General features: G+C 41.6%; 2 protein-coding genes and 1 long non-coding RNA gene across 12 annotated transcripts; all 3 read right to left on the reverse strand.

Annotated features, from left to right (window-relative positions):
- Positions 1-4,409: 4,409 nt before the first annotated feature.
- Positions 4,410-9,218, reverse strand: LOC149649033 (uncharacterized). 10 transcript variants are annotated; one of them, XM_089849487.1, is made up of 10 exons: positions 8,328-9,218; positions 7,748-7,845; positions 7,481-7,654; positions 7,253-7,395; positions 7,101-7,174; positions 6,989-7,038; positions 6,487-6,916; positions 6,312-6,392; positions 6,062-6,248; positions 4,410-4,737 (listed from the first exon to the last, which is right to left on the reverse strand). In XM_089849487.1, the coding sequence occupies exon 1, from the start codon at positions 9,198-9,200 to the stop codon at positions 8,631-8,633; it is 570 nt and encodes a 189-aa protein (XP_089705613.1). In that variant the 5' UTR covers positions 9,201-9,218; the 3' UTR covers positions 4,410-4,737; positions 6,062-6,248; positions 6,312-6,392; positions 6,487-6,916; positions 6,989-7,038; positions 7,101-7,174; positions 7,253-7,395; positions 7,481-7,654; positions 7,748-7,845; positions 8,328-8,630. The 10 variants fall into 10 exon arrangements, with proteins under 10 accessions (XP_089705613.1, XP_089705610.1, XP_089705611.1 ...); XM_089849484.1 differs by having other exon boundaries at positions 7,748-7,789; positions 7,883-9,218; XM_089849485.1 differs by having other exon boundaries at positions 7,481-7,670; positions 7,748-7,789; positions 7,883-9,218.
- A 1,769-nt stretch (positions 9,219-10,987) lies between these two features.
- Positions 10,988-15,503, reverse strand: LOC149649034 (uncharacterized). The gene is made up of 3 exons (XM_089849489.1): positions 15,036-15,503; positions 14,890-14,966; positions 10,988-11,047 (listed from the first exon to the last, which is right to left on the reverse strand). The coding sequence occupies exons 1-2, from the start codon at positions 15,501-15,503 to the stop codon at positions 14,952-14,954; spliced, it is 483 nt and encodes a 160-aa protein (XP_089705615.1). The 3' UTR covers positions 10,988-11,047; positions 14,890-14,951.
- A 4,402-nt stretch (positions 15,504-19,905) lies between these two features.
- LOC149649035 (uncharacterized) lies at positions 19,906-22,081 on the reverse strand. Its single transcript, XR_016371708.1, has 2 exons — positions 21,107-22,081; positions 19,906-20,697 (listed from the first exon to the last, which is right to left on the reverse strand). It is a non-coding gene; the product is annotated as an uncharacterized LOC149649035 (long non-coding RNA).
- Positions 22,082-24,362: the final 2,281 nt, after the last annotated feature.

Below are 24,362 nucleotides of genomic sequence, written 5' to 3' on the forward strand. Positions count from 1 at the left end.
TCTGATGGCTGAGCCGACTTCACACAAATTTTACGCAACTTTCAAGAGATCAATGGAAAACATGTCAAATTAAGTCTTGCCACGGAAGAAGTAGCGGGACTTAACTTATTTTCCTTCATTGCTATAGTCCGTTGTATGGACGCAAATTACGCTGCAATGAAGGTCGATTCATGAACCTCCTCGACATTAGCCATCAGGATGCATGAACAAAGCCTTCTGATGGCCTGGTCACTCTGTCAGGAGAAGTCGCGATGGAAAATGCGACTTTACACAAATTTACGCAGCTTTTCGGGCAGTCAAATGAGTAGAGATTGTCCAGAAAAGCTACGTAAATCTAGCCCATGAATCGAAATTGGTCCCTTTTCAGGCAATGCCCGAGAAGAGACAGTTGGCATAATCGAAATTGGTCCCTTTTCCGTTGGAAAATTGAGTTTGGTCTTTTCTCACCCAACAAAAGCGGCACGAGTTAAAGCAAGACATCTTTAGTTGGACTTTTAAGAGCATAGCTGAGCAACTGATAACTTTCTCCGCGAAACACAGAGCTTATATACTAAATGACCGAGAGCAGATTTAATATTAAACAAGTTCTCTAGATAAAAAAATTTATTTTTTAAGGACCACACCCTGTCGACCACACCCTGAAACGTACTATTAAAGCCCAACGTCTTATATAATAACTGCATCAAACAAGTTGAAAACCGGCTCGAACTAGTCAGGGCGTTGTCTTTTTTATCGGAATCGGGTAAGGTCAATTACCTAGCTACGTAGATTTTTCAAGGGTAACGACTTTAAAAGTTTAAGAATTTTTTAAAGTTTTTTTTGATGAAGATAAACGGCGTGTATTTTAAGATCGTCCATAGCTCAGTGGTTAAAGGCAGGGTCTACTAATGTAATACCTAAAAAGGTGGCGAGTTCAAATCCCGGCCAGTCTACCGAGCTATGGCCGATCTTTTTATGTATAAAATAAGGTTTGTTTAAGAAGTTGGGGTTAGTTGATAAACAGGCGTTAGTCATGAATGACGACTTTTTTTTAACTTTAGCGTCTAATACGTGTTTAGATATATACCCAAACAATACCCAATCAAGTTTTAAAAATTATTTGCATCAACCTCTTAACTTGAGTAGCGATTATGAAGTTGGGCTGGCAGAAATCATATTTCCAAATCATTGGGTGAATATAAGCGAAGAGTTTAACAAGTTTGAAATTCAGGTTGTAAGTGACCCAAACCATGGCAACTATGCAGCTGTTCGAGAGCCTGTTGAATATCAAAAAATAGAGATACCTGTCAATCGTTATACCAAGACCAAAGAGTACGAACTGCCCCAAAATTTTGTCGAGCTGTTAAATGATGATGTAAACAGTCATCCGTATTTAAAAGGCAAATTATCTTTTAAATTAGTGAATAAATATAAAGACGGGGCCCTGGGAAACCAGTTAGATACAAACTTTCCCGTTTACCTGCAAGTTTTAGGAGAGGAAAACATACGGTTCAAAATACCAGCTGATTCCCCCTTGACCACGCTATTTGAATTTAAAGAGAATAATTACGAGGATGTTCCATATATATCAAAATATCCTGTATCAAAGCATGCTAAAAATATAAGTTTAAATTACACTAATAATTACGTGGAAATCGAAATTGATAATGTTGGAGATAGTTTTAAAAAAAAATTTGATTACAAGTACATTCCCAAAGCCGCCATTAAACGTAAAACAAGCCACGAAGTTCCGTCGATAAGAAAAAAACCTCAACCGGAATATAAGCCTGTAGCCCCATCTATGCCTATTTTACCGCGAACTACTCCCTTTCTTCCAATTCCTATTACTGCAGCTAAGCCCGTAGTACCTGTACAACCACAGCCACCCAAAATAACCCCTCTTCCAAAACGAAAACCTTCACCACCACCCAAAATAACCCCTCCTCCAAAACGAAAACCTTCACCACCACCCAAAATAACCCCTCCTCCACCACCCCCGAGACGCTCCTCTCCTCCACCACCCCCGAAACCTCCCTCTCCTCCACCGGCACCAGCACCACCAGCCCCGAAACAAACCCTACCACCGCCCCCGAAAACCTCTTCTCCGCCACCACCCCCAAAACCTCCCTCTCCTCCACCGGCACCAGCACCACCAGCCCCGAAACAAACCCTACCACCGCCCCCGAAAACCTCTTCTCCGCCACCACCCCCAAAACCTCCCTCTCCTCCACCGGCACCAGCACCACCAGCCCCGAAACAAACCCTACCACCGCCCCCGAAAACCTCTTCTCCGCCACCACCCCCAAAACCTCCCTCTCCTCCACCGGCACCAGCACCACCAGCCCCGAAACAAACCCTACCATCGCCCCCGAAAGCCTCTTCTCCGCCACCACCCCCAAAACCTCCCTCTCCTCCACCGGCACCAGCACCACCAGCCCCGAAACAAACCCTACCACCGCCCCCGAAAGCCTCTTCTCCGCCACCACCCCCAAAACCTCCCTCTCCTCCACCGGCACCAGCACCACCAGCCCCGAAACAAACCCTACCACCGCCCCCGAAAGCCTCTTCTCCGCCACCACCCCCAAAACCCTCCACTCCACCACCGCCCCCACGCTCAAGACCCCTCGCCCCCTTTGAACCATTAACACCCACACCTTCGCCCACACCCCCCTCATCTCCAGAGCTACCCGTATTACCGACTCCCTCCCCACCACCGGTTGATGAAAAACCCTTGTTTCCGCAGCCGGTTGATCCGCCGAAAAAAAAGCCTGAACCAATTATTCCCGAAGAGCCTAAGCCTATTAACCCTGAAGATTATGACAATTACACAGTATTGTTCTTACCTCAAACTTTTAAAGCCAGTAAAACGCCAGAGAAAAACGCCGAAGGGCTTTATCGAGCCGTAGCCAACACTTTAGAAAAATTAGTATTTAAAAAAATTCAAGTAACATACCACACAGTAGATAATTGGGGGTATGCTATCGTGTATAATTTCAAAACACCAGAATGGGTGGAAATTAAATTTTCTCCCCAAGTAGCTAAATTGCTTGGCGCTGACCCCGATAGATATTACTCCGGAAAACACCAACTAGGACCCTTGAGCATGACGTTAGAAGAATATACTATAGACAAAGACAATGCATACATAGAATATCGAGTCAATAGAACCATAAAGCGCTATACCCCCTGGGAAGAACCCTGGCTTTATTTCTTTTTTAAAGTGTCAGGCGAGTTTAGATCGACAGATGATTATAAGATTTATGAAGAAATTGCCGAAAACCTCCAAATAACTGCGCGCAATTTTGACCCTTTAAGATTACATCAGGCCGAATTTAGCGTTATTAAGCAAGGAGCGGAGCATTATTTTAGAATCCATTGTCCGGCAAAAATTGAAATGCTCTTCCCAAAGGAATTGCGTGATATATTAAATTTAGAAGCTGAATACGTTGGTGGGACGTTTCTATCCACTAAACCTTTAGAGCGTAATTTTACGCATTTCAAAACAACTAATGACACATTTGTAAATTATCGCGTTCATGACTCACTAATGCATCTATTTACTAAGACTAGTGTCGCAAAAATCAAAATACCCGCGGGCGATTATATTTGCGATTTTACGGCAAGCGGGGCCGTAATTCCCTTCTCTTTACATTTAAAAATCATAAACCAGTTATTGGGGGTTCAAGAATATATGCCTCGCCAGTATTTTAAAATGTACATTCTCAAAAATGCTCTGGAAGATAGATTTTATGTTCGTATCGAAATAGAGCCAGGTGTTCGCGTCTCGGTAGCTGGACCAATGGCCAAGTTATTTAACATTCCCGAAGAGGGAGAATTTTTTCAACACAGTCATTCGGGAGTGGCTCTGGTAAATCCTCGATTAAGAATAATGACCCTGACAGCGGATAATAATTTTTGGACTAGCGAATACGATGTGGATAGATTTCCAGAAGACCCAAATATGGCTGACCAGCCGTCCCTACCCGGATATCAACAGGATAACCCTCAAGGCAAACGAGTTGACAATTTTGCGTGTGAAATTCCTCCCGGGGTTTATTATCATATTAGCGATGTTTTAAGTGCCATGGGCGAAGCCATGTCCCCGGCGCATAGGAAAAGTCTAAAATTTACGCAGAATGTAGACGGAACCGTGACGGTTTCAAAACTGAACGATACGGTTTCCATTTTGTTTCCCAAAACAACACCCGGGAGGGGACTGGGACGATTGCTAGGCTTTAGTGCCAATCAATTAGATCGGTATCTTAATAACGAGACTTCGGAGTATCCCGCGGATATCATGAGAGGCGTCGATGCCATGTTTGTCTATACCAATATTATTCGGCAACAGGTAGTAGGTGGTGGTCAAGCTCCTCTGCTACGTTTCATAAAAATGCCGGCTTTTTCGCTGCTAGACGAGGAGAACCAGGAAATATTTAATAATATCGACTTTTATCCAATTTCAACCAGCGATATACAAGAAATTGAAATTGAATTGAAATCCGATTACGGGGAAAATATTCCGTTTAATTTGGGCAAAGTATATATTAAACTGTTTTTTAGGCGTCGACGTCAATAGCCCAGAAGCAATGGTACCTAATAGATACACTCTGTATTTCCAAAGAGGATCCTCCCTTCCGGCTTTACACGCAAACGTTTTCCAATCCGGAGGTCGTTTTAGTGTTGGCGGTATCTTTAATTCTTTATTGCGCAAAATTACACCCTTTATTAGGCCGGCCATTAGTACTTTAGCGTCCGAAGCTGTTGGGTTAACGAGTAGAGTAATTAGCGATGCCCAAAACCCCGGAATATCACCTCGAGAATCGATTAAAAGAAATGTCAAACAATCTATAAATTCCCTACTACATAAAGGCGTGGACCGGTTCGTCAACACTCAAAGCGGGACGGGCCGAAAACGAAAGAGGACTGCTAAAACAAGCCGGAGCAAACGTGTTAAGCGACGCACTAAACGCGATTTTCTAGACTAAACATGTCGACCTACGAAAGTGTTCTTTCCGACTTTGAAGTATTTGAAAAGCCAGTGGTGAATAATAATATTGTTGGGACTAAAACGACTGCTCATTATCCCATTGCCCCCCTAACTAATGCTAAATATGTAGAATTTATCATTCCCCCCTCTAACAATTATCATGATTTGACTAAAACTCTTTTGAGAGTAAAATTTCGCGTTTTGCACGAGGACGGCACGGCCGTTCCAGATGCGGAAAAGAAAGTCTCGGTGACAAATTTAATAATTGCCTCGCTATTTTGTCAAGTAGAATTATTTCTCAATGGCGTCGCTGTCCAGCAACCTAATAATATGTACCCATATATGGCCTATTTTAAAATACTTTTAAATTATGGACAAACGGCGGCCAATTCCTGGTTAACTTCTATGTTATATTATTTGGATACCATTATTGATCCGGCGACGGCTTTAGATAACGCCAATATTAACAAAGAAGATAATGGTATTGGTCGTCGCGCTAAACGCGTGGCCCAATCAAAGACGTGCGATGTAATTGGCGAATTATTTTTGGATATGTTCAAAACGCCCAAATTCTTACTAGATAATATCGAGGTGCGAATTAGACTTCATCGAAGCTCCACGGATTTCGCTATTATTCACAATGAGCAGGGCAAAAAGTATAAGATTGATTTAACGGAATGCACTTTGTTTACGCGCGAAATTGAGGTTAATCCCGAACTGCAACTAGCTCACGCCCAGATGTTAAACTCGGGAATAAACGCTCGCTACGAAGTAAACTCTATTGTTATGAAAAATTTCTTAATAACCACCGGAACGCAAGATTTTATTAGGGACAGCTTGTTTACGGGGCAATTACCCTCGCGAACTGTCGTGGCTTTCGTTACTAATAAAAAATTTGTAGGGGAAGCAACTTCCAACCCCCTGGATCTCCAACACTTCAAACTCGATTTCATGCAATTCTCTTTAAATTCGCAAAATTATCCCGATATCCCCTTTACGCCCAATTTTGACGACGACCAGTACGTTAGATGTTACAATTCTTTATTCGAGGGTCTCGAGATATTAGGTCTTGACCGAGGAAATATTATTTCTTACGATTTATATAAGAAGGGCTTTTTTGTCGTTGTTTTTGATTTGAGTAGAGAGCATCTCGCTTCGTTAGGTCTAAATTCCATGCCCCAGACTGGTAACTTGCGATTATCGTTAAGATTTAGCTCTCCGCTAACCGAAAACGTCACGTGCATTGTCATGGCCGAATTTCCAAACAACCAATTAATAATATCTAAAAACAGAGAAATTATTTATAATCACCCCAACGTATAAAAGACTAAAACTTTATAAATACAATATCAGTCGCGAGCCAAGATGCACCAAGTACACACCGTCACGCCAAAGCTCGATATTTGCGTCATTGAATCTATTGAACCTAAAATATTAATTCAAAGATCGGATACGCGTACAAAAACTATATTAAAACCTAACGCCTGGTACGCTTTGTTTCGGTTTCAAAATGAACTCACGTCCTTTTTTGACGGAAAAATACCTCGCTATCATATTTGGTTGCCCGTCAAAGAGCGCATCAAGCTGGAATGCTTCGTCAACTCGAAAGATGAACGTCTAATCGATCTTCGATACTATGAACGAGGTAGCGGCAGTCGTTATTTCCTCAACTTTAGCACCAGCGAAGGATTTAGCCTGAACAAAACAGGATGGCAGACGTTGATCGACTTAAAGCCGTTGATTGACGAGGATCTCAAGGCTAAAGGGATAGCTGTCTGTCGCATGCGCGAATTAATTTTAAACGAGCTCACTACCACCTTGTTTGACGTCACTTCCACTTGCGCCAACGTCGAGTGTCGAAAACAAATATGCCACTCTCAAAGCTGCTCGGAATTTGACACAAATTTCAGCGATCGAGTCGAGCGTAATTTGCACGAAGCGCTGCCTCAACTGGATCGTGAGAAAATTTTGCATCAATTTGAGACCGACCATGGATGGATCGAGGATCAAGAGGATATTTACGCTTATTTTGTCAACAGTTTTGCCGATTTAAAGAATGCCTTGATTTATGGCTATTAAGATAAATGTATTGATATATCGTATTTGTTTAACTGATATTGTTTTTATAAAATACCTTTGCGTGTATTAAATAAAGTTGTTTATTGGGAAACCATTTAGTCGTTATTTATACTTGTCAAGACATGGATGCTAAAATTAGAAAAATTTATTACGACGTGGCAAATCCGGCCGCTTATGGGTCGCTAGCCAGATTACAAAAGGCCTTACCGGACGTGCCAAAAGCAAAATTAATCGCCTTTCTCGAGAAACAGCCCGCCTATACGAAACATCGATTTCGACGTTTCCGATTCAAAACTAACCAAGTGTACGCCTCAACTATCGATGACGTTTTTCAAGCTGATTTGTTGGATCTACCGAAATTAAAACGTTTTAATAAAAATGTTCGCTATGTTTTGTGCGTCATTGACGTCTTAAGCCGCTACGGATGGACAGTACCTCTTAGAAACAAAACATCTGGCGAGGTTATCGAAGCTTTTAAAAAAATATTTCGAGAGAGGATCCCTTTAAAAATATACACGGACTACGGTGGGGAATTTAGTTCGCGCAACTTTGCATCCTTCTTGAAACGAAACAATGTGCAAATACATTTTGCCAGGAGTCAGCATAAGGCTAGTTTAGCGGAACGCTTTATTAGAACAATTAAGGAACAAATTGCCCGGGTTATTACGGCCACGGGGAATAAAAATTACGTTAAATATTTACCTTTAATTACTCAAGCCTATAATGAACGGGTTCATTCAACTACTGGAATTGCACCGGTTCATGTTAATATAGATAACGAATCAATCATTTGGAATAAACTGTACGGGAAATCAAACGGAATTAATCGATACGCACCGAGGCTTAAAGTTGGCGATCACGTGCGTCTTTCTATAGCTAGTAGAGTATTTAGAAAAACCAGCTCGGGAGGCACCTTTACTGACGAAATATTTCGCGTTGTTGACGTCATACCCAGGTCACCACCCGTCTATCGCGTAGCAGATTTAAAGGGGGAGCAAATTTTGGGTGTTTTCTACAGCGCCGAACTACAAAAAGTCTCGTTACCCGAGACGGGCCTTGTCAAGAATAAATTATGAACACTTCGCAAATAAACGCTCTCTTAACTTGCGACAAAAGAACGCGACCCTACTATTTAGGATGCTTCCCAGTAAACAGACTCCCAGAACGGCCAAAAAGGTCCAAATTTTGCTTTATATTCAATAATGAAGCAGCTGGAGAGGCTGGAGAACATTGGATAGCGTGCTTTTCTAACAATGACACGGTGGAAATGTTTTGCACTTACGGAAATTCGCCGCGATACTATAAAGTTAATTTAAAACGATACGGGAAACGAGTTGTTTACAATAAACAACAAATTCAACATCCATTCTTTCAACTGTGTGGCGTCCATTGTTGTCTGTACCTATCACTCCGCTGTAAGGGCGTAGCTAGAAAGACGATATTAGACGCCATCTATGACCAGAATCTTAAACTTAACGACTATGTCGCTTTATTATATTTATCTTTACATTTAAAAAAACATGTACACAGATATTGTTCGCAATAAAACAATTTTTTATTTGTCTAAATATTACATTTTTTTTTATTAATCAATATCGCGCCATTTATTATGCCTCTTTCTCCTCTCGTTAGATGGAACCAGCGGTCCTAAGTTTTGGAGTTCGTCTTTCTTCTTCCGAGGTTTTTTCTTTTTTTTCTTGTTTTTCTGTTTAGCGGAGGCCGTCTCAAACAAGTTTTCCAAGTCCGTTAAATTGTCCCCGTTTTCCTCCGCTAAATTCTCTTGTTCATCGACAATTTCCTCTTGTAAATCGTCGTCACGATTTGCATAACCGACAGCTCCTTCTTCTAGCTCTCTTTTTGGCGTGAAAAATGTGTTTTGCAAATGATTTGCAAGAACTTCGGCTTGCCGTTTCACCATATCTCCAACATAGGTCGGCCCAAATTGTTGGTAAAAATCTTCTGGTGTTGGTGTCCCCGCAGCCGTTTCGCTTTTGAAAACCTTTTGCCGAGGCTCGGCTCGTTTAGGCGTAGTAAAAGAACTGCCCGAAGCGCTTGTTGTCGGTGATGACGTGGCATAGCTCGGCCATGACAATTGTTTTTTTCGCGGGGGCATTTTAGGGGTGACCGGTAATGGCGGCGTGGGGACATTAGACATTGCCTGTGTTACGACCTCAAATTTAGGTAAGGGAATTTGTTTCTCGATACTTAAATATTTCTTAAAAGCGTCTAAATATTTATATAATTTATCGTAGGCATTCAATGGCGATTTTAAAATATCCTCAATCTCTCGGTCCAAAGCAGAGTGCTCTTGGGCAGCTGTTGAAGTTACTGCGCTAGCGGGCACAAGAACCATTTGTTTCATAGTTTAGCAGCTATGGCTTGGACAATCGAAGGCAAGATTGCGGCAAGCAACGTCGTAAGAAAACCACCTGATTGCTGCAACAACAGCTTTTTTTTGCTTTTCTGCGACAAGGTACTTGATCCGAGTTGTCTAATAATTTTCTTGTACTTTGCTAGCTTTTTCTTACGGTCTTTACTCAAATAAATACCCCCGCCCTTTAAATTCTTACAAATTGTCTGAATGCTCTTTAATTGAGGCGCGCTACTATTGTTTAAGAGGGTTCGCCGTTGTTTACAGCTAGTTTGACGCAAACTCTGTAAATAAGGGACAAATTTGGCAAACTTGGTCGAGGGACGCGCTACGACGAGTCGGGAGCGTTTTGCTGATCGACGTTTAACGCGTGGGGCCATTATTCAAATGACAATTAAATTTAATCGACATAGACATACATAGGTGATTCGTGAGGTAGAACTCGCGACCTTAATCGTAAATTTTCCGGAGTTTCTTGTTTTAAATCAATTAACAAATAGCTATAGGGTTCTCTAGTGGCTAGTCTGTACGCCTCCGTAATACGCTTCGGGTTATCTGGACTTATTTGTTGCGCCAAATATCTAATAGAGGCGACATCTCGAGGATTTTTCATTATTATAAAATAGGAAGAGTTTTGAGAAATTATCCGCGATTGGCTACCCTTGGGAAACAGTTGTTGAGTAATAATAATAACCGTATACCCTAAATGATGCGACGTCACGCACACTAAATCGGCAATATGAGTTTGTTTAAATAATTGGCTAGCTAAGTCGTCTAGTATCAAGTAGGAGTCGCGATTCATTTCCCAAAAGTCCGGATCCGCCGTTGGCAAGCCTTGAATAAATTGAATTCCCGGAATCAATTGTTTCAATTTTTCGTAGTTTGGCTGCCAGGCGGCGTAGCAATAAATAACCTTTTTATGCGGTGGGTCAAACATAAGCTGATGATTTTGCAATAAGTTACTTAAAAGAAAACTCTTCCCCGCTTGCGTTGGCCCCACGATTAGAAACTGGGCGGGTGTTTGGAACTTTAAAGAATGCGAGACTGACTCGGTTGGATTCATCTTGATTAATAAACATTTTTATTTTAATTAACAGTTTATATATATAATATACATAATCAAAAATACAATTAACCCAAAACCCAAAGACCCTTAATAAACACAAATTAGAAAATATTTAAACAAAATAAACGAAACCCTTTTACCCAAAAAATTCCCCTATGAAGTAATTGTTTTTTTAAAAAGTTTCTCTTCTAATTCCAGACAACGCTGGCGGAAGCGTTGAACGTTGAGGAGGTTAAAGTTGACGCGAGACTCGGAGGGTAGTTGGTACACACGCACTACAGAAGAAAACACGACGGATTTATGCGCACGCGCACTTTTTCGTTTCCCGACCGCTCTTTGTTGATGGCTGGGCATGTTTGGATTAGAGGCTCGCAAACATCCTCGCCCTCGCTGGTCGGGAATTCGGGAAACCCCTGACGCAGTGGTTTGTTGTTGCACGGTTTTTTGGAAACCATCGGACACGATGGGCTGTGTTTCCGATGTTCCCTCGATGGATGGTCCGTGCAACGCCACTGGTACAAGGCGATGCCGCAAAAGGCGCAGCGCGTCGTCTGTGTTTCTACATCTGCAAGATAGAAACCGTCTTTGGCCAGGGCTTCGATAGGAACGCAAGATTCCCACAAGCCCTCAAAAGTATGTCTTCGCCTAGCCTCGTAATTCATGCGAGAGAGATGTTGAAGCGGGTGTTGCCTCTTTGAAACCGTAGGGTCGACTGGTTGTCAAATCGGCGTTCAACAATCTCTTATTCGAGGTTTGGCGAAATCTTTTGGTAATTTTAACGGCCTCTAGCTGCAGCTTATATTTATCCCGTTTAAAATTAAAAGGGACATTGACTGTAACTTCCTTTTCCGGATTCATCGCTACACTTTCAAAGGTTTCAAAGTCAAGTTTTTCAAGATTTTCTCGATTTAACGTCAACCCTTTAATTTTCTTGACTTCTTTTCCTTTGCTAGTGCGAAACGAGTAACTTTTGGCACCGGTACTACAAAAGGAAGTTATATAATCACCGCCGAGTTCATCCGCCCAGCAACCAATATGATTGCCAGTTGGAATGTCAAACTTTCCCGGTAGATGGCGGTAGATTATCGAGTCGGTGTCACAATACAAGGCTGCGCGGTCTAATTGAAGCAGCATCTTGTTCAATTCGAGTCGCCCGTAGCAAGAAACAAAGCTCCCCACAATGGCCGACCCCAGTTTGTAGTCCGAAACGTAATCGCTTTTGGCTTTGTACGATAAAAGAGCGATCGACTCCGTAACTGGCCGTAAGTCGACTAATTCCAGAGTGTAATCGCTCGCGTATCGTATCAATTCGTAATAATTGTTGATAAAGATGCTGCGAATCTTTCCCGTATTCAGAGCCATGCGACCCCAAAGAGAATTTAAATTAATTTTAGCGATATTACGCAGTGAAGGATTTGATTGAATATCCGCCACGGTCAGAGAAAGCTTTTCATTCTTGTTTATATCAGCGATATACGCCTCTTTTTGCAGAGGCGTTTGCGCGTGAGCGGGAAATCCGGAATTCTTCACTTTTAGGGCGATAAAATCAGTCATGTACTGGGCGAAGAAATATTCCGTTTTTGGATAATGGTACACCTCGAATATATCAAGGAGTTTATATCCATGCTCCATAGCGGCATAGACTTCAACCGTTGGCCAGACTGATTCGAAAGCCCTTTCGTTGACAGTGTGATCGCAGATTTCCGCTCGCAATTCTAGACACGTGCGACAGAGGGCGTAGGCTAATTTACCACCGCTGCGGAAGGGAATTAAGGGGATGTGGAGATCTTGAGGGGGAAGCAGACGACAACTCATAACGCCAAAATACCACCCTGGCGATTTGTCAAAATCTCTGCTATAGATTATGGGGTGGCCGCTAGGGTACGGACAATCGCGACAAACTTTCGGGTACAAAGAAATAATATCCTTGTAGAAAATTTTCTCCTCACCTTGCACGTGGCAGTTAAGAACAAAATTTTCCGTCCGTCCCCCATAGAGAGCGCTACGGGCTGATATTTGAGGTCGAAAAGTTAAACTTTTGCAGAAAGCCTTTGCTTCGGCGTTTTCTTTTAAAAGCTTAGCAAATTGACACTCAAAAATCGAGGTATATTCATACCCGACCATCTTCTCTTTAATAAACAGCTCTCTATCTAGGGTCCGCTCGTACAGAAATCTGTTGCTGGCTTTGAGTTGGGTATTGTAGGCATTAAGTTTTTGGCATGGACAACCGTGAAAGTAGCAACCGTGGAAATCGTAGATTTTGGGAGGAGTTTCGCTATAGCCGTCGACTAAATAGCGACCCACGCGGTACTCGCCCCCGTAGCTTAAAGCAGTGCGCAATTTTATATTTTCAGTTTTCTCCACCCAAGCGAGATATTTTAAGCTAATTTGACTGTGATTAAATTTTGCGTTATAGCCGTTAGAAGGAACAATACCCATGCTGTAAGGTTTATAGTAATTGTTAAGATAAATAGTGGTTAGAGCACCCGCCAAAGTAATATTTTTTAAGCAGAAAGGGTCTAATTTGGTTAGATCTACGTAAATTTTTCTAAAAGCTTCGACGCCTTGTCTTAGGACTTTGACGTCTTGAATGCAATATTTAATAAGCTCTTCTTTGATGTTGTAAATAGATCCTTCCATTGACGCGTACCAAGCTTGAAAATCTCGATAATCATTGGCTTTCATTTGAGCTACGTTAAAGTACGAAGCTTCAGGGATGACACCAATGTAATTAAGATTTTCTTCGGTATGAAAATCAAATGGAAAGAATCCTTTCGCCACATCGCCGAGGCTAAACATGCTGGTGAAATTACGCAGAGGTTGACTAATGTAATTAAAGCTATCGAGGAATCTAATTTGCGGTCCCTCGAGATGAATCATGAGAATTTTACTACCGTCAAAAATAACGGCAGGGGTGACGTGTCTATGGACTAAAGCGTTAAGAATTAAGAAGTTATCAAAAGCTTTCGCGTAATGAGCTACGACTTGAGTGTTAGTAAAGCGCGGTTGGTACGTTTTACGCTTCTGTCCAGTCAAAACTACCTGCTCGACGCTAAATAAATAATTTAAAAATTGCTCGACGCAATTGGCGCCGTAAAAAATTTTAGTTTCAAAGCCAGCTTCAGTCTCTACGTCGCAAACTAGTAAAATGGGGACGTGGATATTATTTCTAAGAATAGTCTCAATGTCGTAATAAATAAACCGCGAGGCTTTCATTTTGGTTTCCAAAGGCATAACAAAATGTTCACCTGGCGGATGAACTATTTTACACTGAGAGCATTCGGGATTGCAGTCGTGATCGTCACCCATCAGTCGCCCACATTCTAAACATCGTTTTTGGCTCGCGCAGGTGCCATTAAGTAAATGAGTTTCGTAGCAGGGGCCCGGGAAAAAGTAGCGGTGGCATTCGTCGCAACGTTTTAAAACGTCCTCGTTGGTTAAATGAAAAGCTTCTCCTTGACACCGAAAACATATATAGGGTTTTGTATCCTCGGGGCATTTATGCTCTTTTAACAATTCGTATTTGTAAAAAGATTTTAAGCATAAATCGCAAGAGATACAACCCCCCATCATGCCGTGCCAAGTTTTCGCGGGGTGGATATGGTCGCCAATTTTTAATAAATAGATAAATTTAGGAGCTTGGGGTCCTTTGAAAAATATGGTAAAATTATTCGCAGCATCAATTATCACGATTCTATAATGGGGAGCTAAATAATTTTGAAATTTTTGAATATCTTCTAGAGTAACAAAACCTTCGGGGACTCCGGCTTTCCTGTGCAAGATTTTTGCAATATTACCCACAAGGGTGCTATCGCGTTTCAGTTTTTTGAAATTGTTCTGGTTAAAGGGCTGACCTTGCTTTTTTTGTCGATAAAAATTGCGATCGGCCAGCTCTTTACCCAAAACTAAACTCCGAGCAAAACAAAGGTTATCATTATTCTCCATAAAAATAAATTGGTTATTTTGTTTAACGAAATAATCCAAATTAACCAAAGTTCTATTTTTTATGGACTTATAATAAACTCCTATATTCGCGTCGAGGTTTAAAAAAATAATGTCAAACTGAAAATCTTCCCCATTAAAGACAAAGTCCCGACTAGATTGCGTTACTCTATAGATGGTTCGCATAATTCGCTTACTGGTGAATTTGTCAATTTTTATAAATTTAATATTAACGGGGGTCGTCAATCCGGGGGAGCTTAAAACAAATCGAACCCGATTATACCCGGGATTCTCGGTTACTAATTTGCGTATAACTTCGTCGAGAATTTTTCGAAAAATTCGAAAAAAATCTCGCGTTGGAATGTCTTCCAGATTTTTGAAAGCTATACGCAAATCGATTTGTTTACAATGCCACTTGCGACTCGTTTTGTCAATCTGTCGCTCAATTGTGTAGTACCGGTTTACCTGTGCGTGTTCCTCTCCGCCACTACCCTCCGAGTCACTCCCGCTGCTGCCGCTGCTCGAACTCATTTTTTGAATCTCTATCAGAAATAAAAAAAAATTGGAACAAAATTTTTGGTTTGTAAATTTATTGTTAATAAGATACTTACTTTGCTTGGCGGCTGCTGAGCGGCTTCTGCGTCGTTCTTCACGTCGTCCACCAAGCGATGGAAAGCGTTTAGAAGTTTGACGGCGTCTTTGTTTTTAGCGTCAACGACTCTTTTTAGCCGCTTATGTCTACACTCCCACAGTTTGTCCGCCTGGGCGTCTTTTATGTCTTTAAATTTATATATACTGATATCTATGTAGAAATCCCCTTTTCGCGGGGGGATTTTAGTTTCAAAATATTGCCCGTCGCTTCTCAAGCGATAGGACCCCTCAACCCCGTTGACGCCGACAACGTGTTTCTGCAACACGTCCTGGACAAACTCCTCGTCGTCAGAATCGAGGAGGATCTCAACGGGGTCGGGTTTTACAAATTGACTCAGCGTTCGTTGACCGTTGCTGGATCCTTGTCGATTATTAGGAGAAGAAGGTGGAGATTCAAACATAGATTGAGACTCTTGGTACTTGTTCATGGCTGGATCGATTGTGAGAATCCAATACCCATGCTCAAGCTTTTATACCCAAAATCTCAGGGCCATTTTTTTTAGAATACAGGCTTAGACATGGTTTTTTTTATTAAGAATTTAAAAAATATAATTATGTCTGATACGCTATTTTTAATTTGACCTAAAAACATTTTTTTATTGTGGAGTTGGTACTAAAGATTATAGAAGACATTAGGATATCTATCTATATAAAAAATACCTCTATAGTTTAATATTAATATACATTTATTTAGATTTAAATCATGTCAAAAAAACAATTTCCGTCCCTCCCAAAGTAATTAGTTTTAACCTTCACTAATAAATTGTTTTTCTTATATAAAGCGATCTCGTGAGAATTATTCAAATTATTCGAAACACGCCTAAACAAGCTTTTACATACGAATAATATTTGTCCCCTTAGGCATTTATCAAAGTAACTTCTTTTTAACCTTCGCTAAAGGGTTTTTTATATAACACGATCTCGTTTGAATTATTTAAAACACACCTAGACAACTTTTTTGCATACGAAAAAAAACTTAGACCTCGGAGAGATTTTGTAATTTTATACCTATATATCTAATTAACTTTTTGGCTATTTATTAAATTTTAAAAATCTTGAAAGTATTGGCTAGACACTATTAGATTTGACCTCGCTAATTTTGTATATAAGCCCCGTGTTTCAAAATGAAAGTTATCAGTTGTTTAACTTCTGTTTCTGAAACACCAGTCCCAAAAACTTTAAGATGTCTTTCTCTACCGCTCCTCGTTTGCCCTGCCTGCCCGTGATTAAAATCCATCCGGCAGCGCTTACTCCCCGTCGTGCCACCCCCCAGTCGGCCGGACTGGACTTATATTGTCCAGTGGATACCGTAATCGACCCTCACGGTATCAAAATCGTGTCGACTGGGTTAGGCGTGATGCTGCCCGAGAACAGCTACGGCCGCCTTGTTGGCCGTAGCAGCTTAACAGCCCAAGGGCTGTTTGTCGCCGAGGGGACGATAGGTATGTTTATTAGTTATTTTATAGTGCTTAAAAGTATAATAATTCTTAACAATAATAGACGCCGACTATCGGGGACCCATAAAAGTCGTCATAGCCAACGTCGGGGACACCGCCTACAATATTCGGCGGGGCAATAGGCTTGCCCAATTGATAGTGACCCCGGTTATATTGCTAAGACCGGTGGAAACGGCGGTAAATATTTTCAAGTTTTTAATTTAGGTTTCAGCACGTAACACATTTTTATGTTGTTTCTAGACTTTGACCCCGACGGCACGCGGCAGTGGGGGGGTTTGGGTCGACCGGTGTTTAATCTTTTTAAATGGTGGTGGGTTTTTCATATAAATATTTGTTATTGTATATATTATATTGTTTGTTATTAAAAAATCTTTATTTCTATATTTGTTATTCTTGTCAGACTTATAATTATAGGCTTATTTTCTAACTCCACCTTAATTAACCTATCCAATGATATTATCTCTTTACTTACGCTCCGCCTAATGTGACAAATAGGATCCAATTAAAACTGCCTCTTACCTCTCTAGTTTGTTACATATAGCACGTACTAGCAATTTAAATATCATTTGCTATCATAGCCCTCGCAATATGTTGTGCCTCATTTTCTTTTTTGTTTACGGGTTAATAGTCAACGTTTTGTTAACTCTTTACGAAATTGAACGGCGAAACAGAAAACAATTAGAAAATAAGCCCAAACGTCCCTCCGCCGATTGCACTTCCGAGTCAAATAACGATACAGGGTCAACGTGAAAAATGAACTCTTTAAAACATGTTTGTTTATCCTTGTTGGTTGTTGATTATTTTGTAATATATATTCTGTATTTATTTATCACCCATATCTGTACATCTTATAAAAAGTAAATATTTGATGTCTTAAAATCTGTGTTTTTATTAACTTTAGGCTTACAGAGAAAAAAGGGTAACACCCAATGTTAGCAAGCCAGGGATGACGTCAAGGTTGACTATAGTTTTAGTTTTAGTTTAAGTTAAGAAGATGATGTCATGGGAGGGATGAAACTAACAGCTCGGGCTAGTCTAGACTTGTCTGAAAAGTTTGGTTTGAGTCTGGTGGATGGGGAGAGGGCGGCCATCTTGGGGTGGCGGCCATCTTGGATCCGTGGCTATTTGTATAGTCCCTACTACTAACGTTGACATTTGGCATTTGATCTCGGTTTCACGGTTACAGCACGGAATATATAGATAATAATTCACTTACCACTGCTGACTTTAAGCACTCTGCATTTATATCGGCTTAACCGACCACTCTCGTTTCTCCAATTAACCATGGCACATCTTCCTTCCTCCATTGCATCCGACGAAACAAAGTCCCTCTTGGACACGATACTAACTTTGTTGCCTGCTATCCACAAAACTAAAGCTAGCATATTTGAGCTCGAATGGGTTTGCAAACTCGACTTTGTACCTGCGATTTCTTCCCGCTTATCCTGTAGGACCTCAGTCGCGTGTAATTTTAATAGCTCTTTGGCTATATCCTCGTCGACAGCCATTTCTGTAAAACGACTTCAGTTAGGCCTACCTATTCTTAGGTCAACATACTCCAGCGTCTCCGACAGAACAATTAAACTTCTCGATCGGAGGCGTTTTTTTAGTCTGAATACGGGGCTGTTATCTATGAAGAGTAGGCATAGACCGAGTAAGGAAAGACCAAACCAAATATCATGGCCAACACTAGTGAAACATGAAAGCCCAAGCCCGCGTAAACCAACAACGTGTTCTCTAAGCTAGAGAATATATAAACCGAGTAGCTTCATTAGCCTATATGACGACAACGGAGCTAGTTTTGGGAAAGGCATTAAGGACGCATCGTGTTTCCGCTTATCAGCGAAATGCGGCTGCCCCAATCTCAGCTTGAAACAATGCTCTAATGGCGAATTCCATTGGGTCCTCCCGGAGCGCTCCCATGGAGCATTAAAAATAAGAAACCCTAATTACGGAAAAACAGTCTTTAACGATCCGGCAACTACTCCTCCCATGTTTATTGCTCCATGGGAGCGCTCCAGGAGGACCCAATGGAATTTTCCATAAGACCCCAAATGTTGTCTATAGCTGGTAAAATACATTATTTAGTAGAACAACAAGTCTAAATCTATTCGGTGAACATCGTTTTTTGTCTATTCTAAATCAGAGTGGAAGCATTACATTCTATGTGAGACACTCGTTCGTAAAATATGACCACGATTGGTGGGAAAAAGCGATATTTTCCTGAGAATCCTAAAAAACGGGTCGTTACCAATAAGAAATATAAGGTAAATGATTGCGCCAGTAGCGTAGATGACCTGAGCAGCGAGATTAAATCCGATTCAAGTGGTGACGAATGGTATACTATCCTTTGCTGTCTGAGGTGAAAAGATAATCTTTCTCATCGTTTCACATCAGAATGGCAACGATGTAATTCAACACGAAACTACACCTGCAATTTCAATATATTATCTACAGGTGTTCAAATGAGGGTAGCGGCGGAGAAAACAAGACTATCGGCGGTACAAACGATTCTAGTAGCGGTACAAACGATTCTAGTGACGGTGGAAGTCAGTCTAATGTCGGTGAACAAAGCCAGTCTAGTGACGGTGAAAGTCAGTCTAGTGACGGTGCACGTCAGTCTAGTGACGGTGAACGTCAGTCTAGTGCACATGGTGAAAGTCAGTCTAGTGACGATGAAAGTCAGTCTAGTGACGGTGAAAGTCAGTCTAGTGACGGTGAAAGCCAGTCTAGTGACGGTGAAAGCCAGTCTAGTGACGGTGAAAGCCAGTTTAGTGACGCTGAAAGTCAGTCTAGCAGAGGTGGAGGTCACACTAGTAGAGTTGCAGGTCACACTAGTAGAGTTGCAGGTCACACTAGTAGAGTTGCAGGTCACACTAGTAGAGTTGCAGGTCACACTAGTAGTGTTGAAGGTCACACTAGTAGAGTTGAAGGTTACTCAAGTAGAAATAAAGGTCACCCAAGTAGAAATAAAGGTCACTCAAGTAGAAATAAAGGTCAATCGATTAGAAATAAAGGTCTCTCAAGAAAAAATAAAGGTCACTCAAGTAGAAGTATGGGTCACTCAAGTAAAGGTAGGGACTATACAAATAGCCACGGATCCAAGATGGCCGCCACCCCAAGATGGCCGCCCTCTCCTCATCCACCAAACTTGCAAACAAAGATTAAGCTAAGCTCCTACCTGACCAACCCTACCTTCCAGCATGCTATGACTCTTTAGAGGGGTTTTACCCATTTTTCCCCCAAAACAAGCTCGGCTAACCCTCGGAGGCTGTAGTTCTTTTAATAAACCAGTCTAGTTATTTTGTAAGATTCTTGTTTGAATTTCCCGCCATAAAACCTTTAAAGTATGTCTGAGAAACAAAGACAAATATATAAATAAAGATTTTTTAATAACAAATACCAAATAATATATACAATAAAATAGAGAATAACAAGAATATAAATAGAGAATAACAAGAATATAAATATAAACAAAAATTAAATTAAAACCAGAAATATTTACCGCTACTTTTACCGCTAATGTCTTTAAATCGAAATTTTGAAGGTAGTTGTTTTTATCTCTGGCGTAAAAAGCATCTTGCTCAAAGTGACATTTTGATTTTCAAAACTTGATATTTTAGTCAAAATCTTAACTGAAAGCCGCTCTTTAAATCGTAATTAGCGCCGCGTTTTATTAACAATTTCACGACATCAACGTGGCATTCACTCTAGCGGGGCGTCGGCCACTAGCTTTTTTTCAGGCACTCTGGTGGTACATGCCTCCATTGATTCATGAAGATCTTGGGCCTTTCGGCTCCGAATCCTATCCACGTTGATCGAGCGAACAGCTGTTAAGTTTGAGAAGGACATCGAAGTCAAGGCCTCACTGAAGAGAACGTGCTCCATTTGGTGCAGGGTACGCAGAACCTTATGCGGTGGCAGGGCTTGTCAGGTTGTACGGGCCATGTCCCATAAAATTCTTCGTTGACCCTTTACCTCCCGAAGGAAGTTACATCCGAGCCACTGCGAGGCTTGGCCTTCTTGTTCTGGTCTGGTTGTTTGAGCCAGAACTTCTCCTTCATTGCAGCGTCAGCCCGACATTGCAAATGAAATCGAACCACAACCAAAAGGCTTTGCTCATGCATTCTGATGGCTGAGCCGACTTCACACAAATTTTACGCAACTTTCAAGAGATCAATGGAAAACATGTCAAATTAAGTCTTGCCACGGAAGAAGTAGCGGGACTTAACTTATTTTCCTTCATTGCTATAGTCCGTTGTATGGACGCAAATTACGCTGCAATGAAGGTCGATTCATGAACCTCCTCGACATTAGCCATCAGGATGCATGAACAAAGCCTTCTGATGGCCTGGTCACTCTGTCAGGAGAAGTCGCGATGGAAAATGCGACTTTACACAAATTTACGCAGCTTTTCGGGCAGTCAAATGAGTAGAGATTGTCCAGAAAAGCTACGTAAATCTAGCCCATGAATCGAAATTGGTCCCTTTTCAGGCAATGCCCGAGAAGAGACAGTTGGCATAATCGAAATTGGACCCTTTTCCGTTGGAAAATTGAGTTTGGTCTTTTCTCACCCAACAAAAGCGGCACGAGTTAAAGCAAGACATCTTTAGTTGGACTTTTAAGAGCATAGCTGAGCAACTGATAACTTTCTCCGCGAAACACAGAGCTTATATACTAAATGACCGAGAGCAGATTTAATATTAAACAAGTTCTCTAGATAAAAAAATTTATTTTTTAAGGACCACACCCTGTCGACCACACCCTGAAACGTACTATTAAAGCCCAACGTCTTATATAATAACTGCATCAAACAAGTTGAAAACCGGCTCGAACTAGTCAGGGCGTTGTCTTTTTTATCGGAATCGGGTAAGGTCAATTACCTAGCTACGTAGATTTTTCAAGGGTAACGACTTTAAAAGTTTAAGAATTTTTTAAAGTTTTTTTTGATGAAGATAAACGGCGTGTATTTTAAGATCGTCCATAGCTCAGTGGTTAAAGGCAGGGTCTACTAATGTAATACCTAAAAAGGTGGCGAGTTCAAATCCCGGCCAGTCTACCGAGCTATGGCCGATCTTTTTATGTATAAAATAAGGTTTGTTTAAGAAGTTGGGGTTAGTTGATAAACAGGCGTTAGTCATGAATGACGACTTTTTTTTAACTTTAGCGTCTAATACGTGTTTAGATATATACCCAAACAATACCCAATCAAGTTTTAAAAATTATTTGCATCAACCTCTTAACTTGAGTAGCGATTATGAAGTTGGGCTGGCAGAAATCATATTTCCAAATCATTGGGTGAATATAAGCGAAGAGTTTAACAAGTTTGAAATTCAGGTTGTAAGTGACCCAAACCATGGCAACTATGCAGCTGTTCGAGAGCCTGTTGAATATCAAAAAATAGAGATACCTGTCAATCGTTATACCAAGACCAAAGAGTACGAACTGCCCCAAAATTTTGTCGAGCTGTTAAATGATGATGTAAACAGTCATCCGTATTTAAAAGGCAAATTATCTTTTAAATTAGTGAATAAATATAAAGACGGGGCCCTGGGAAACCAGTTAGATACAAACTTTCCCGTTTACCTGCAAGTTTTAGGAGAGGAAAACATACGGTTCAAAATACCAGCTGATTCCCCCTTGACCACGCTATTTGAATTTAAAGAGAATAATTACGAGGATGTTCCATATATATCAAAATATCCTGTATCAAAGCATGCTAAAAATATAAGTTTAAATTACACTAATAATTACGTGGAAATCGAAATTGATAATGTTGGAGATAGTTTTAAAAAAAAATTTGATTACAAGTACATTCCCAAAGCCGCCATTAAACGTAAAACAAGCCACGAAGTTCCGTCGATAAGAAAAAAACCTCAACCGGAATATAAGCCTGTAGCCCCATCTATGCCTATTTTACCGCGAACTACTCCCTTTCTTCCAATTCCTATTACTGCAGCTAAGCCCGTAGTACCTGTACAACCACAGCCACCCAAAATAACCCCTCTTCCAAAACGAAAACCTTCACCACCACCCAAAATAACCCCTCCTCCAAAACGAAAACCTTCACCACCACCCAAAATAACCCCTCCTCCACCACCCCCGAGACGCTCCTCTCCTCCACCACCCCCGAAACCTCCCTCTCCTCCACCGGCACCAGCACCACCAGCCCCGAAACAAACCCTACCACCGCCCCCGAAAACCTCTTCTCCGCCACCACCCCCAAAACCTCCCTCTCCTCCACCGGCACCAGCACCACCAGCCCCGAAACAAACCCTACCACCGCCCCCGAAAACCTCTTCTCCGCCACCACCCCCAAAACCTCCCTCTCCTCCACCGGCACCAGCACCACCAGCCCCGAAACAAACCCTACCACCGCCCCCGAAAACCTCTTCTCCGCCACCACCCCCAAAACCTCCCTCTCCTCCACCGGCACCAGCACCACCAGCCCCGAAACAAACCCTACCATCGCCCCCGAAAGCCTCTTCTCCGCCACCACCCCCAAAACCTCCCTCTCCTCCACCGGCACCAGCACCACCAGCCCCGAAACAAACCCTACCACCGCCCCCGAAAGCCTCTTCTCCGCCACCACCCCCAAAACCTCCCTCTCCTCCACCGGCACCAGCACCACCAGCCCCGAAACAAACCCTACCACCGCCCCCGAAAGCCTCTTCTCCGCCACCACCCCCAAAACCCTCCACTCCACCACCGCCCCCACGCTCAAGACCCCTCGCCCCCTTTGAACCATTAACACCCACACCTTCGCCCACACCCCCCTCATCTCCAGAGCTACCCGTATTACCGACTCCCTCCCCACCACCGGTTGATGAAAAACCCTTGTTTCCGCAGCCGGTTGATCCGCCGAAAAAAAAGCCTGAACCAATTATTCCCGAAGAGCCTAAGCCTATTAACCCTGAAGATTATGACAATTACACAGTATTGTTCTTACCTCAAACTTTTAAAGCCAGTAAAACGCCAGAGAAAAACGCCGAAGGGCTTTATCGAGCCGTAGCCAACACTTTAGAAAAATTAGTATTTAAAAAAATTCAAGTAACATACCACACAGTAGATAATTGGGGGTATGCTATCGTGTATAATTTCAAAACACCAGAATGGGTGGAAATTAAATTTTCTCCCCAAGTAGCTAAATTGCTTGGCGCTGACCCCGATAGATATTACTCCGGAAAACACCAACTAGGACCCTTGAGCATGACGTTAGAAGAATATACTATAGACAAAGACAATGCATACATAGAATATCGAGTCAATAGAACCATAAAGCGCTATACCCCCTGGGAAGAACCCTGGCTTTATTTCTTTTTTAAAGTGTCAGGCGAGTTTAGATCGACAGATGATTATAAGATTTATGAAGAAATTGCCGAAAACCTCCAAATAACTGCGCGCAATTTTGACCCTTTAAGATTACATCAGGCCGAATTTAGCGTTATTAAGCAAGGAGCGGAGCATTATTTTAGAATCCATTGTCCGGCAAAAATTGAAATGCTCTTCCCAAAGGAATTGCGTGATATATTAAATTTAGAAGCTGAATACGTTGGTGGGACGTTTCTATCCACTAAACCTTTAGAGCGTAATTTTACGCATTTCAAAACAACTAATGACACATTTGTAAATTATCGCGTTCATGACTCACTAATGCATCTATTTACTAAGACTAGTGTCGCAAAAATCAAAATACCCGCGGGCGATTATATTTGCGATTTTACGGCAAGCGGGGCCGTAATTCCCTTCTCTTTACATTTAAAAATCATAAACCAGTTATTGGGGGTTCAAGAATATATGCCTCGCCAGTATTTTAAAATGTACATTCTC

The sequence above is a fragment of the Phalangium opilio genome, unplaced genomic scaffold, assembly GCF_054372755.1.
Source record: "Phalangium opilio isolate 3A_F unplaced genomic scaffold, DU_Popi_V2 ptg000088l_1, whole genome shotgun sequence".
NCBI classification, from domain to species: Eukaryota; Metazoa; Arthropoda; class Arachnida; order Opiliones; family Phalangiidae; genus Phalangium; species Phalangium opilio.

Excerpts from the sequence above, each read along its gene's own strand:
- LOC149649033 (XM_089849487.1), bottom strand. The coding sequence starts at position 9,200 with ATGTCTAATGTCCCCACGCCGCCATTACCGGTCACCCCTAAAATGCCC.
- LOC149649034 (XM_089849489.1), bottom strand. The coding sequence starts at position 15,503 with ATGAACAAGTACCAAGAGTCTCAATCTATGTTTGAATCTCCACCTTCT.